Below are 12,517 nucleotides of genomic sequence, written 5' to 3' on the forward strand. Positions count from 1 at the left end.
GCGCAGGGTGCACTTGAACAGCTCCAGGAACTCCCTCATTTTCCCCATTTTTTCACTTTTTTTTTCAGTTATTTCTCCTTTTTTTTTCACTCATTTTCTCCTTTTTTTCCCATTTTTTCTGATTTTAGCCCCGTCTCTCACCCCTGCAGCCGCAGGAGCGCACGGTGAAGTTGAGCAGCTCCAGGAACGCGGCCTCCCTGTCCCGCCGGTACCACTCCAGCCACTCATCCACCAGCGTCTGAGCGGCAGTTTGGGGAAAAAACGGCAATTTGGGGAAAAACCCAGAAATTTGGGGGAAAAAATCTGGTTTTTTGAAGAAAAACAGGGATTTCAGGGAAAAAAAATAAGAAGAATTTTAAGGGAGAAAATAACATTTCGGAGAAACAGAATTCTGTGCGAAAACAAACATCTTGGGAAAAAAAATGATTTTTTTCAAGGAAAAAAAGAAAAGAATTTAAAGGGAAAACAAAGGAATTTCAGGAGGGAAAAAAACCTCAAAAGTTTTGGGGGAAAACCACATAAATTTCAAGGAGAAAATGGAGAATTTCAGAGATTAAAAAAAAACAATTTAAGGGGGAAAATGGGAATTTCAGGAAAAAGCAGGGAATTTCGGGGGGGGGGGGGGGGAATGGGAATTTCAGGGAAAATCAGGAGTTTCAGGGAAAATTCCCAAGATTTTTGAGAAAAAAAGTAGAAAATTAAGAGGAAAAACAAGGGAATTTTGAGAGGAAAATGCAGATTTGAGGGGGAAAAAAAGGAATTTGAGGGAACTCCTGGGAATTTTGGGAACCCCCCAGGGATTTTTTCCATTTTTCGGTACCTCCGTGGCCACCTTTCCCGAAAACACGGCCTCGAACAGGGAATTCTGCTCCGGGGAATTCGGCTCCGGGTCCCGCCCAGCCCCGCGGGAGAGGCGGGAGCGCTTCGGGGCCTGAGGGGAAAACGGGGAAAAAATCAGAGAAAATTGGGAAAATGAACAAAACTGAGGGAAAATGGGTGGAAATTCAGGAGAAAAAGGGGATTTTTGTGGAAAATCGGGACTTACGCGGTTGCTGGGGGCTGCTCGGGGCGGGCCCCGCTTGCTCCGGGGCCGCAGGGAGGCCTCGAAGTCGCTGCCGGAGTCGGAATCGTCCGGGAATTCCCTGAGGGGATTTGGGGGAAAACCGGGAATTTTGGGGGAAAACCAGGAATTCTGGGGGAAAAATCGGGAATTTTGGGGGGAAACCCGGGAATTTTGGGGGAAAAACCGGGAATTTTGGGGGTGAGGTGGGGAAAGTGGGGCTGGAAGGGAGGGGAAAGGGGAAAAATGGGGTAAAAAGGGGATGGGATGGGGGAAATGAGGGGGGGAAATTGGGGGTAAAGTTAGGGAAAAAATGGGGAACATGAGGGGGGAAAATAAGAGAAAAAATTGGGGAAATGAGGGGGGAAAATAAGGGGAAAAACGGGGGGAGAATGAGGGAAACATGGGGAAAATGGGGGCATGGGATTGGGGGAAATGGGGGGAAAACTGGGGAAAAACTGAGAAAAATGAGGGAAAAACTAAGGAAAATGAGGGGGAAGATTGAGGAAAATGAGGGGGAAACGGGGGAAATGGGGAGAAATTGGGGAAAATGGGGAGAAACTGAGAAAAATTGGGAAAAAAACTGAGGAAAATGGGGCTGGAATTAGGAAAAACGGGATAAAAAGGAGCTAGGACAGGGGGAAAAGATGGCAAAAATGGGTCAGAAATTAGGAAATGTTGGGAAAACTGGGGAAGATGATTGGGGAAAGAGGAATTTGAAGATTTTTGGGCCATTCCCAAGGAACTCACGGGCTGTGGGGGGAGCTGGGGGAGCCGCTGCCCCGCGGGGCCGAGCCCGGAGCGGGGCCGGAGGAGGAGCCCGAGGAGGAGCCCGAGGCACGGAGCCGGGGGGAGCGCCGGGGAGCCATGGGCCAGCTGGGAGAGGGGGAAAAAGAGAGAAAAAATGGGGGAAATGGGGAAAAACGGGTGGGAAATTGGATTTTTTAGGGTCTCTCAAGGCTGGGATCCACCCGGAGGAGAGAACGGGGGGTGGGAGTATCAAAGTTCCCTCAGGAAAAAAGAGGAGCCCGAAATTCCCTCAGAAGGGAAAGGTGAGGGGTGGAAGCTCAAAGTTCCCTCAAAAGATAAAAATGAGGGGTGGAAGGCTCAAAATTCCCTCAGCAAAAAGAGAGGGAGCCCAAATTTCCCTCAGAAGGGAAAAATGAGGGGTGGGATTCCCAAAATTCCCTCAGGGAAAAGAGAGGGAGCCCACAATTCCCTCAGAAGGGAAAAAGAGGGGTGGAAGGCTCAAAATTACCTCAAAAGGTAAAAATGAGGGGTGGAAGGCTCAAAATTCCCTCAGCAAAAAGAGAGAGAGCCCAAATTTCCCTCAGAAGGGAAAAATGAGGGGTGGGATTCCCAAAATTCCCTCAGAAGGGCAAAAGAGGGGTGGAAGGCTCAAAATTACCTCAAAAGGTAAAAATGAGGGGTGGAAGGCTCAAAATTCCTTCAGGGAAAAAAGAGGGAGCACAAAATTCCTTCAAAAGGGAAAAATGAGGGGCAGAACCTCAAAATCCCCTCAGGTTACAATATCAGGGGTGAATGAAGCCCTTCCCTCACATTTGTGGGGTCAAATCCCACAAAACGCCTGAAAAATCTCCCCGAAAAATCCCCCAAACCCCCTGGATCACACCAAGGGGCCTCTCAGACCCCCCCCCCAGACCCCAATTTGAGGAGTGGGGGCAAAGGTTTTCCCTCACAAAATCCCCCGAGAATGAGGAGAGTGAAGTCCCCCCTCACAAATCCTTTAAAGAGAGAAACTCGGGACCTTTTTTGGTGTCTCAGACCCCCCCAAAGCGCAATTTGAGGGGTAGGGATGAAGGCCCCCCCTCACATACCCCCTCTGGAATGAAGGGAGTGAAGCTCCTCCCTCACAAAAACCCCTCGGCTCCCACTAAGGGGCAGGGTCGGAACCTCTCAGCTCCCCAAAACCCCTCTCAAGGAACCTGCGAACCCCTCATGGCCCTCCCTCACCTTTGCGGGGCTGAAAATCCCCAAAAACCTCAACTTTTCCACCCAAAACCACCCGGCCGAAACTCCCGCACCTCACGCCTGCCTCGCTTCCCGCCAAAACAAAATGGCGCCCGGCACGTGCCCGACCCGCCGTGGGCGTGGCTACGCGCGGTCACGTGCGCTAAAGGGGCGCGGTCGCCTGTGGAAGTGGGCGTGGCTTTGCCAGTCACGTGGCTCGTGGCGCCAAAACCGCGGCGGGGCCGCTCCGGGACGGGGGGTTCCCAAAAACCCCAAAATTTGGGAATTCTGACGGGAATTTGGGGATTGGGGGGGATGTAGGGGCTTTGGGAGGCTGTAGGGGTTTGGGAAATTGGGGTATCCCGTAGATTAGGGGTCACCTATGAACTAGGGGTTCCTAAAAACCCCAAAATTTGGGGATTCTGACGGGAATTTGGGGTTTGGGGGGAGTCTAGGAGGTATGGATCCAATTCCCGATCCCATTCCTGACCCCAAATCCCATTCCCAGCCCCGATCCCATTCCTGGTCCTATTCCCGATCCCATTCCCCGCTCCGATCCCAAACCCCGATCCCAAATCCCAAATCCTGATCCCCGCCCCGATCCCAAATCCCAAAATCCCAAACCCCGCCCCGATCCCGACCCCACTCCCAAATCCCGGTCCCGCTCCGCCCGCCGGGGCCGTCCCAAACCCCGATCCCAAAATCCCAAATCCCTTTCCCCGCCCCGATCCCAAACCCCGATCCCAAATCCCGAATCCCGCCCCGATCCCAATCCCAAATCCCTTTCCCCGCCCCGATCCCAAACCCCGATCTTTCTTTTCCCGATCCCGGTCCCAAACCCCGATCCCAAACCCCGATCTTTCTTTTCCCCATCCCGATCTTTTCCCGATCCCAAACCCCGATCTTTCTTTTCCCCATCCCAATCCCAAACCCCGATCCCAAACCCCGATCTTTCTTTTCCCGATCCCGGTCCCAAACCCCGATCCCAAATCCCGAATCCCTTTCCCCGCCCCGATCCCAAACCCCGATCTTTCTTTTCCCCATCCCGGTCCCAAACCCCGATCTTTCTTTTCCCCATCCCAATCCCAAACCCCGATCCCAAACCCCGATCTTTCTTTTCCCCATCCCAATCCCAAACCCCGATCCCAAACCCCGATCTTTCTTTTCCCCATCCCGATCTTTTCCCGATCCCAAACCCCGATCTTTCTTTTCCCCATCCCGATCCCAAACCCCGATCCCAAACCCCGATCTTTCTTTTCCCCATCCCGATCCCAAACCCCGATCTTTCTTTTCCCCATCCCGATCCCAAACCCCGATCCCAAACCCCGATCTTTCTTTTCCCCATCCCGATCCCAAACCCCGATCTTTCTTTTCCCGATCCCGGTCCCAAACCCCGATCTTTCTTTTCCCCATCCCGATCCCAAACCCCGATCCCAAACCCCGATCTTTCTTTTCCCGATCCCGGTCCCAAACCCCGATCTTTCTTTTCCCCATCCCGGTCCCAAACCCCGATCTTTCTTTTCCCCATCCCGATCCCAAACCCCGATCCCAAACCCCGATCTTTCTTTTCCCGATCCCGGTCCCAAACCCCGATCCCAAACCCCGATCTTTCTTTTCCCGATCCCGGTCCCAAACCCCGATCTTTCTTTTCCCCATCCCGATCCCAAACCCCGATCTTTCTTTTCCCCATCCCGGTCCCGCTCCGCCCGCCGGGGCCGTCCCGGGGCGGGGCCGGAGACAAAAGGGGAAAAGTTTTCGGGGCAGGGAACAGAAGGATCGGGAACTCGGGCGGCTTTGGGATCACCGGGAGGATTTGGGGTCATCGGGAATCTTTGGGGTCCCCGAGGGGGTTCGGGACCGCCGGGAGCCCCCCGGGAGCCGATCCCGGGATGCGGCGGAGCTGAGCGAGGCCGCGGTGAGAGAGGAACCGGGAAAGGGATTTGGGGTCGGGGAATGGGGGAAAAGAGGGATTTGGGATCATGGAGAAAAGGGATTTAGGATCAGGGAGAAAGGGATTTGGGATCGGGGGGAAAGGGATTTGGGATGGGTGGAGAAAGCAGGAATGAGGAAAGGGATTTGGGATTGGGGGAAAAAGGGATTTGGGATCATGGGGGAAAGGATTTAGGGTTAGGGGGAACCGGGAATGCGGAAAAGAGGGATTTGGGATTTGGGATGGGAGTCTGGGAGGGGACCCTGGGAATTGGGGGCACCGGGAGCGGGATTTGGGGGGGAACTGTGATTTGGGGGCAACCGGGGTTTGGGATCAGGGTGGTAAAGGGGATTTGGTACAGGAAGGGGGGTTTGGGGAGGCAGCGGGAATTGGGGCAGGGGGGAAAAACCGGGAACGGGATTTGGGACCCAGAACTGGGACAGGGGCTGGGATTTGGGATCCAGGACCGGGATTTGGGGTCCCAAATTGGGATTTGGGGTCCAGGATTGGGATTTGGGGTCCAGGACCGGGATTTGGGGTCCAGGATTGGGATTTGGGGTCCAGGATTGGGATTTGGGGTCCAGGACCGGGATTTGGGGTCCAGGACTGGGATTTGGGGTCCAGGATTGGGATTTGGGGTCCCAAATTGGGATTTGGGAACACTTGTGGGCCCCCGTGCCCATTTTTGGGGTGACCCTGTCTGTCTGTCCGTCCCCAGGCCGTGCTCCCCCCCCAGGATGAAGCCCCCCCCCCCCCCCGGCTGTGTTGGGGTGACCCTGTCTGTCTGTCTGTCTGACCCCAGTTTCTGTCCGTCTGTCTGTCTGACCCCAGTTTCTGTCTGTCTGTCTGTCTGACCCCAGTTTCTGTCCGTCTGTCCGTCCCCAGCCCCCCCAGGATGAAGCCCCCCCCCGGCTGCCGCCGCCTCTCCCCCCTCGGGGCCGCCCTGGGCGCCTTCATCGCCCTCAGCTTCACCCTGGGGCTGCTGGGGGGGCCCTTCCGCCACAGGTGAGACCCCAGAAACACCAAAATCCCCCAAATCCCACAGGTGAGACCCCAGAAACACCCCAAAAACCACAGGTGAGACCCCAAAAACACCAAAATCCCCCAAATCCCACAGGTGAGACCCCAGAAACACCCCAAAAACCACAGGTGAGACCCCAAAAACACCAAAATCCCACAGGTGAGACCCCAAAAACACCAAAATCCCCCAAATCCCACAGGTGAGACCCCAGAAACACCAAAATCCCCCAAATCCCACAGGTGAGACCCCAGAAACACCCCAAAAACCACAGGTGAGACCCCAAAAACACCAAAATCCCCAAAATCCCACAGGTGAGACCCCAAAAACCACAGGTGAGACCCCAAAAACACCCCAAAAACCACAGGTGAGACCCCAAAACACCCCAAAAACCATAGGTGAGACCCCAAAAACAACAAAACACCCCAAAATCCCACAGGTGAGACCCCAGAAATACCCCAAAAACCACAGGTGAGACCCCAAAAACACCCCAAAAACCACAGGTGAGACCCCAAAACACCCCAAAAACCACAGGCGAGACCCCAAAAACACCCCAAAATCCCACAGAGACACCCCCAAATGCCATAGAAACCCTGGGGGGGCCCTTCCGGCACAGGGGAGACCCCAAAAACCACAGGTGATTTTGGGGCAAATATTGGGGTTTGAGATTTATTCTGGCAATATTGAGATTTGTTCAGGAGACATCAGGGTTTGAGGACAGCTGTCGCGACATCGGTGTGCGAGACGGAGCTGAGGATGTGAAATACCCGAATTTAGAGGGGAAATCCCAGGATTTAGGGTCCAAACCCGGAGGTTTTGGGGCCAAGTGTCGCGATTCCAATGGGATTTTCTGTCGCGACACGGGCGCCGTCCCCGTCCCGCAGGGCCCCGCCTGCACGAGGTGTTCCTGCATCCCAAACACTGGGGTTAAATACCGGGATTTTGGGTGTAAATATCGCGATTTCGGGGCTGCTATCGTGACACGGGCGCTGTCCCCGTCCCGCGGGGTCCCGCTCACACATGGCGTTCCTGCATCCCAAACACCGGGGTTAAATATCGGGATTTTGGGTGTAAATATCGCGATTTAGGGACGACGATCGTGACACGGGCGCTGTCCCCGTCCCGCGGGGTCCCGCTCACACGTGGCGCTCCTGCATCCCAAACACTGGGGTTAAATATCGGGATTTGGGGTGTAAATATCGCGATTTAGGGACGACGATCGTGACACTGTCCCCGCAGGGTCCCGCTCACACGAGGTGTTCCTGCATCCCAAACGCTGGGGTTAAATACCGGGATTTTGGGTGTAAATATCGCGATTTAGGGACGGCTATCGCGACACGGGCGCCGTCCTGCCCCCGCAGGGCCCCGCCTGCACGAGGTGTTCCTGCATCCCAAACACTGGGGTTAAATACTGGGATTTTGGGTGTAAATATTGCAATTTAGGGACAACTATCGCGACACGGGCGCCATCCCCGTCCCGCAGGGTCCCGCCCGTGCGTGGCGTTCCTGCATCCCAAGAATTGGGGTTAAATACCGGGATTTGGGGTGTAAATACCGCGATTTCGGGGCTGCTATCGCGACACGGGCGCCGTCCCCGTCCCGCAGGGCCGCTCCTGCCCCCACTCCCACGTGGCGCTCCTGCATCCCAAACACTGGGGTTAAATACCGGGATTTGGGTGTAAATATCGCGATTTCTGTGCGACTATCGCGACACGGGCGCCGTCCCCGTCCCGCAGGGCCCCGCCGTCCCCGCCGTGCCGGCCCCGCTCGCACCTGGTGTTCCTGAAGACGCACAAGACGGGCGGCAGCAGCGTGCTGAACCTGCTGGCGCGCTTCGGCGAGTCCCGGCGCCTGCGCTTCGCGCTCCCGCGGCGCTACCAGTTCGGCTACCCCGCGGCCTTCCGCGCCGAGCGCGTGCGCGGCTTCGCGCCCGGCGCCGGCAGCTTCGACATCATCTGCCACCACATGCGCTTCAACCTCAGCGAGGTGGGAACGGGCGTTTGGGGCAAAAATGGGAAAAAATGGGGATTTTTGGGGATTTTTAGGGAGAATTTAAGGGGATTTTGGGAGGGTTTGGGGTCGGGAATTCGACATCATCTGCCACCACATGCGCTTCAGCCTCAGCGAGGTGGGCACGGGGGTTTGGGGCAAAAATGGGAAAAAATGGGGATTTTTGGGGATTTTTTAGGGAGAATTTGGGGGAGTTTAAGAGGATTTTGGGAGGGTTTGGGGTCGGAAATTCGACATCATCTGCCACCACATGCGCTTCAACCTCAGCGAGGTGGGCACGGGCGTTTGGGGCAAAAATGGGAAAAAAATGGGAAAAAATGGGGATTTTTTTGGGAATTTTTAGGGAGAATTTAAGGGGATTTTGGGAGGGTTTGGGGTCGGGAATTCGACATCATCTGCCACCACATGCGCTTCAACCTCAGCGAGGTGGGCACGGGCGTTTGGGGCAAAAATGGGAAAAAAATGGGAAAAAATGGGGATTTTTTTGGGAATTTTTAGGGAGAATTTAAGGGGATTTTGGGAGGGTTTGGGGTCGGGAATTCGACATCATCTGCCACCACATGCGCTTCAGCCTCAGCGAGGTCAGTTTGGGGGCAAAAATGGGGAATTTTTGGGGGTTTTTTGGATTTTTTTGGGGAGAATTTAAGGGGATTTTGGGAGGGTTTGCGGTCGGAAATTCAACATCATCTGCCACCACATGAGGTTCAACCTGAGCGAGGTGAAAAATGGGGGAAAAAACGGGATTTTGGGCAAAAATGGGGAATTTTGGGGTTTTTTTTGTGAACTTTTTTTGGATTTTGGGGGGTATTTTAGGGAGATTTTATGGAGGAAAAATTGGATTTTTGGAGGGCTTTGGGGTGGGAAAAATGGGAATTTGGGGGTGTTTTGTGGGGTAAATTTCCTAAAAAAACTACAAAAAACTTCTCAAATTTTCTCCCTGAAACTACTCAAAAATTCTTCCAAAATATCTTTGAAAACCCGTTAAAAATCAGCCAAAAATTTACAAAAAAATCCACTAAAATCACAAAAAAATCTAAACAAATCCCAAAAAAATCTGAAAAAAAATCCCAAAAGATTCACCAAAAATTCTCCCTAATACTGCTCAAAAATCCCCCCAAAATCCTTAAAACCCATTAAAAATCAGCCAAAAATCCCCAAAAACTCAGAAAAACGTGGAAAAAATTTTAAAAAATCCCCAAAAATTCTCTCTAAAACTGCTCAACAATCCCCCCCAAAATTCTCCAAGAACCCTTTAAAAATAAGCAAAAAATCCCTAAAAACCATTGAAAAAAATCCCCAAAAATAAAAAAAAAAATCCCCAAAAAATCACCAGAAATTCTCTGACAAATCCCGCAAAATATCTTTAAAAACTGTTTAAAAGTCAGCCAAAAAAACCGCAAAAAATCCCTAAAAATCACCAAAAAAAATCCCCCAAAAATCACCAAAAAACCCACTGAAAATCACTCCAAAACCCCACTAAAAATCACAAAAAAACCCCCCAAAAAATCCCCCCGAAAAAAACCCTAAAAACCAGAAAAAATTCAGAAAAAAAAATCCCCCAAAAATCACCAAAAAACCCACTGAAAATCACTCCAAAACCCCACTAAAAATCACAAAAAAAAAAACCCAAAAAATCCCCCTGAAAAAAAAACCCTAAAAACCAGAAAAAATTCAGAAAAAAAAATCCCCCAAAAATCACCAAAAAACCCACTGAAAATCACTCCAAAACCCCACTAAAAATCACAAAAAAAAAACCCCAAAAAATCCCCCTGAAAAAAAACCCTAAAAACCAGAAAAAAATCAGAAAAAAAAATCCCCCCAAAATCACCAAAAAACCCACTGAAAATCACTCCAAAACCCCACTAAAAATCACAAAAAAAAAACCCCAAAAATCCCCCTGAAAAAACCCCTAAAAACCAGAAAAAATTCAGAAAAAAATATCCCCCAAAAATCCCTTAAAAAAATCAGAAAAAAAATCAGAAAAATATCCTTAAAAATCGCCCAAAAAAATCTGAAAAAATTCAGAAAATAAACCCTCAAAAAAAAAGCGAAAAAACGCCCAAATTTCCGGAACGTTCCGCAGGTGCAGCGCGTGATGCCCAACGACTCGTTCTACTTCTCCATCGTGCGGGACCCGGCGCTGGCGGCCGAGTCGGCCTTCTCGTACTTCCGCGCGGCGGCGCCGGCGTTCCGCAGCGCGCCGTCCCTGGGCGCCTTCCTGGCGGCGCCCTGGCGCTACTTCCGCGCGGGGCGGCGCGGCAACCACTACGCGCGGAACCTGCAGTGGTTCGACTTCGGCCTGCCCGAGCCGGCGCGCCCGGCGCAGGTCCCGGCCCTGCTGGCGGAGCTCGGCCGCGTTTTCCCGCTGGTGCTGCTGGCCGAGCGCTTCGACGAGTCGCTGGTGCTGCTGCGGCACCGCCTGTGCTGGCCGCGGGACGCCGTGGATCTGTTCCCTCACAACTCGCGCGGCTCCTCCCGGAACCTCTCGGCCGAGCAGCTGCGGCGGCTGCGGGCGTGGAACTCGCTGGACTGGGCCCTTTACTCGCACTTCAACCGCAGCTTCTGGCGGGAGGCCGAGCGCTTCGGGCTGGAGCGGCTGCGGAGCGAGGCGGCCGAGCTGCGGCGGCGCCGCGGGGCCCTGGCCGGGCGCTGCCTGCGGGGCGGGGGCCCCGTGCCCGCCGCGGAGATCGCGGAGCGCGGCCTGCGGCCGTTCCAGCCGCCCGGCGCCGGCGCCATCCTGGGCTTCGCGCTGCGCCCGGGGCTGCGCGGCGAGGAGCGGGAGCTGTGCCGGCGCCTGGCCATGCCCGAGCTGCCCTACAAGGACCTGCTCGACCGGCTGCAGTTCGGGGACAAAACCAACAGTTCTGGGTAAAAATCCCGATTTTTATATTGAATTTTCCCTGAAATCCTGGGATCTGGGGCCGTTCCAGCCGCCCGGCGCCATCTTGGGCTTCGCGCTGCGCCCGGGGCTGGGGCAGGAGGAGCGGGAGCTGTGCCGGCGCCTGGCCGTGCCCGAGCTGCCCTACAAGGACCTGCTCGACAGCATCCAGTTCGGGGACAAAACCAACAGTTCTGGGTAAAAATCAGAACTCTTGCATGGAATTTTCCCTGAAAAATGCAAAAATCCCGGTGAAATTCCGCTCAAAATTGGCCATTTTGGGGCTGGAATCGTCCCCCGTGCCTCAGTTCCCCATTGGCTAAAAGCCCTGAAATTTGGGGATTTTTCCCATGGATTTGTTGCTCTTTACCTCCAAATTCCAGGAATTTGGGGATCTTTCCTATGGATTTAATCCTTTTTAGCCCCAAAATTTGGCATTGGAGCCCCAAAATTCCAAGGATTTTGGGCTCTTCCTGTGGAATCATTTCCCAAAAAATTTGGTACGTGGCTCTCAAGAATGCCAAGAATTCACCCCAAAAACCCCAAGAATTTCACCCAAAAATCCCAGAAATTTTCCCCCAAAATCCCAGGAATTTCCCCCAAAACCACCCCAAAATCCCAGGAATATGGTGAATTTTCCTCCTCAAAGAATTGGGATTGGAGCCCTAAAATTCCAAGGATTTGGGGATTTTCATGTGGAATCGTTTCCCCAAAAATTTGGGAAATGATTCTCAAAAAAATTCAAGAATTGCCCCAAAAATCCCAGAAATTTCCCCCAAAATCTTGGGAATTTTCCTCCTTAAAAAAATTGGGATTGGAGCCCCAAAAATCCCAAGAATTTTGGGAATTTTCCTATGGATTCAATCCTTTTTCCCCAAAAAAATTTGGGATTTGAGCCCCAGAATTCCAAGGATTTGGGGAATTTTCCTGTGGAATAATTCTGTGCCTCAGTTTCCCAAAAAAATTGGGATAGGACCCTCAAAAATTCAAAGAATTTTGGGAGTTTCCCCTAAAAATTGGCACAGAACCCCCCCCAAAATCCCAGGAATTTGGGGAATTTTGGGAATTTTCTCATGGAATCACTTCATGCCTTAATCAACCTCCCAAAAATTGGGATAGGACCCCCAAAATTCCAAGAATTTTGGGAATTTTCCTGTGGAACCGCTCCGTGTCTCAGTTTACCTCTCAAAGGTACAAAACCCCCCCAAATTCCAGGAATTTGGGAATTTTGGGAATTTCCTCATCGGGAATCCTCCCGTGCCTCAGTTTCCCTCCCAGATCACGGTACAAGCCCCAGAATTCCAGGAATTTTGGGAATTTTTTTATTTTAACCGCTCTGTGCCTCAGTTTCCCTGTGGAATGTACAAAAATCCCGGCAGGAATTTGGGGAATTTGCTCCCTCTGGAACCACTCCGTGCCTCAGTTTCCCCTCCCCCGGGACAGGTACGACCCTTCCTCCCCTTTTTTTCCTCAAATCCCGGCGGGAATTTCGGAATTTTTAAAAAATTTTGAGAATTTTCGCTGTGGAATCGCCGCGGTCTTCGCTTTACTTTGTACGTATAATAAACGCTTGCTGATTGGCTCTGCCCGCTGTCAATCATTGCTGTGACACATCCGATTGATTCGTTTTGCTGTCAATCAAAGGCGGGG

At 52.5% G+C, this 12,517-nt stretch overlaps 2 protein-coding genes across 2 annotated transcripts in view; one reads left to right on the top strand and one right to left on the bottom strand.

Moving 5' to 3' along the window:
* STAG3 (STAG3 cohesin complex component) overlaps nucleotides 1-4,525 on the bottom strand; it is a 36,843-nt gene extending 32,318 nt beyond the window's left edge. The window contains exons 1-7 of the mRNA XM_058822926.1: nucleotides 4,471-4,525; nucleotides 3,106-3,212; nucleotides 2,899-2,903; nucleotides 1,811-1,936; nucleotides 1,046-1,142; nucleotides 821-931; nucleotides 142-238 (exon numbers count right to left, since the gene is read on the bottom strand). Coding sequence (XP_058678909.1) covers nucleotides 142-238; nucleotides 821-931; nucleotides 1,046-1,142; nucleotides 1,811-1,936; nucleotides 2,899-2,903; nucleotides 3,106-3,212; nucleotides 4,471-4,525 — 598 coding nt within the window. The remainder of the gene's footprint in view (nucleotides 1-141; nucleotides 239-820; nucleotides 932-1,045; nucleotides 1,143-1,810; nucleotides 1,937-2,898; nucleotides 2,904-3,105; nucleotides 3,213-4,470) is intronic.
* Nucleotides 4,526-4,762: 237 nt separating this feature from the next.
* On the top strand, nucleotides 4,763-12,449 carry GAL3ST4 (galactose-3-O-sulfotransferase 4). Its single transcript, XM_058822999.1, has 4 exons — nucleotides 4,763-4,946; nucleotides 5,847-5,966; nucleotides 7,716-7,965; nucleotides 10,073-12,449. Exons 2-4 carry the CDS (start codon nucleotides 5,857-5,859, stop codon nucleotides 10,859-10,861), a joined length of 1,149 nt encoding a protein of 382 aa, XP_058678982.1. The 5' UTR covers nucleotides 4,763-4,946; nucleotides 5,847-5,856; the 3' UTR covers nucleotides 10,862-12,449.
* The last annotated feature ends 68 nt before the right edge of the window (nucleotides 12,450-12,517 follow it).

Source organism: Ammospiza caudacuta, chromosome 36 (assembly GCF_027887145.1).
Source record: "Ammospiza caudacuta isolate bAmmCau1 chromosome 36, bAmmCau1.pri, whole genome shotgun sequence".
Taxonomy (NCBI): Eukaryota; Metazoa; Chordata; class Aves; order Passeriformes; family Passerellidae; genus Ammospiza; species Ammospiza caudacuta.

Bases quoted from the DNA above. Each gene is read 5' to 3' on its own strand.
- GAL3ST4 (XM_058822999.1), top strand. From the start codon at position 5,857: ATGAAGCCCCCCCCCGGCTGCCGCCGCCTCTCCCCCCTCGGGGCCGCC. The intron at 5,967-7,715 runs GTGAGACCCCAG...CCCGTCCCGCAG, and splicing joins GGGGGGCCCTTCCGCCACAG to GGCCCCGCCGTCCCCGCCGT. The intron at 7,966-10,072 runs GTGGGAACGGGC...AACGTTCCGCAG, and splicing joins TGCGCTTCAACCTCAGCGAG to GTGCAGCGCGTGATGCCCAA.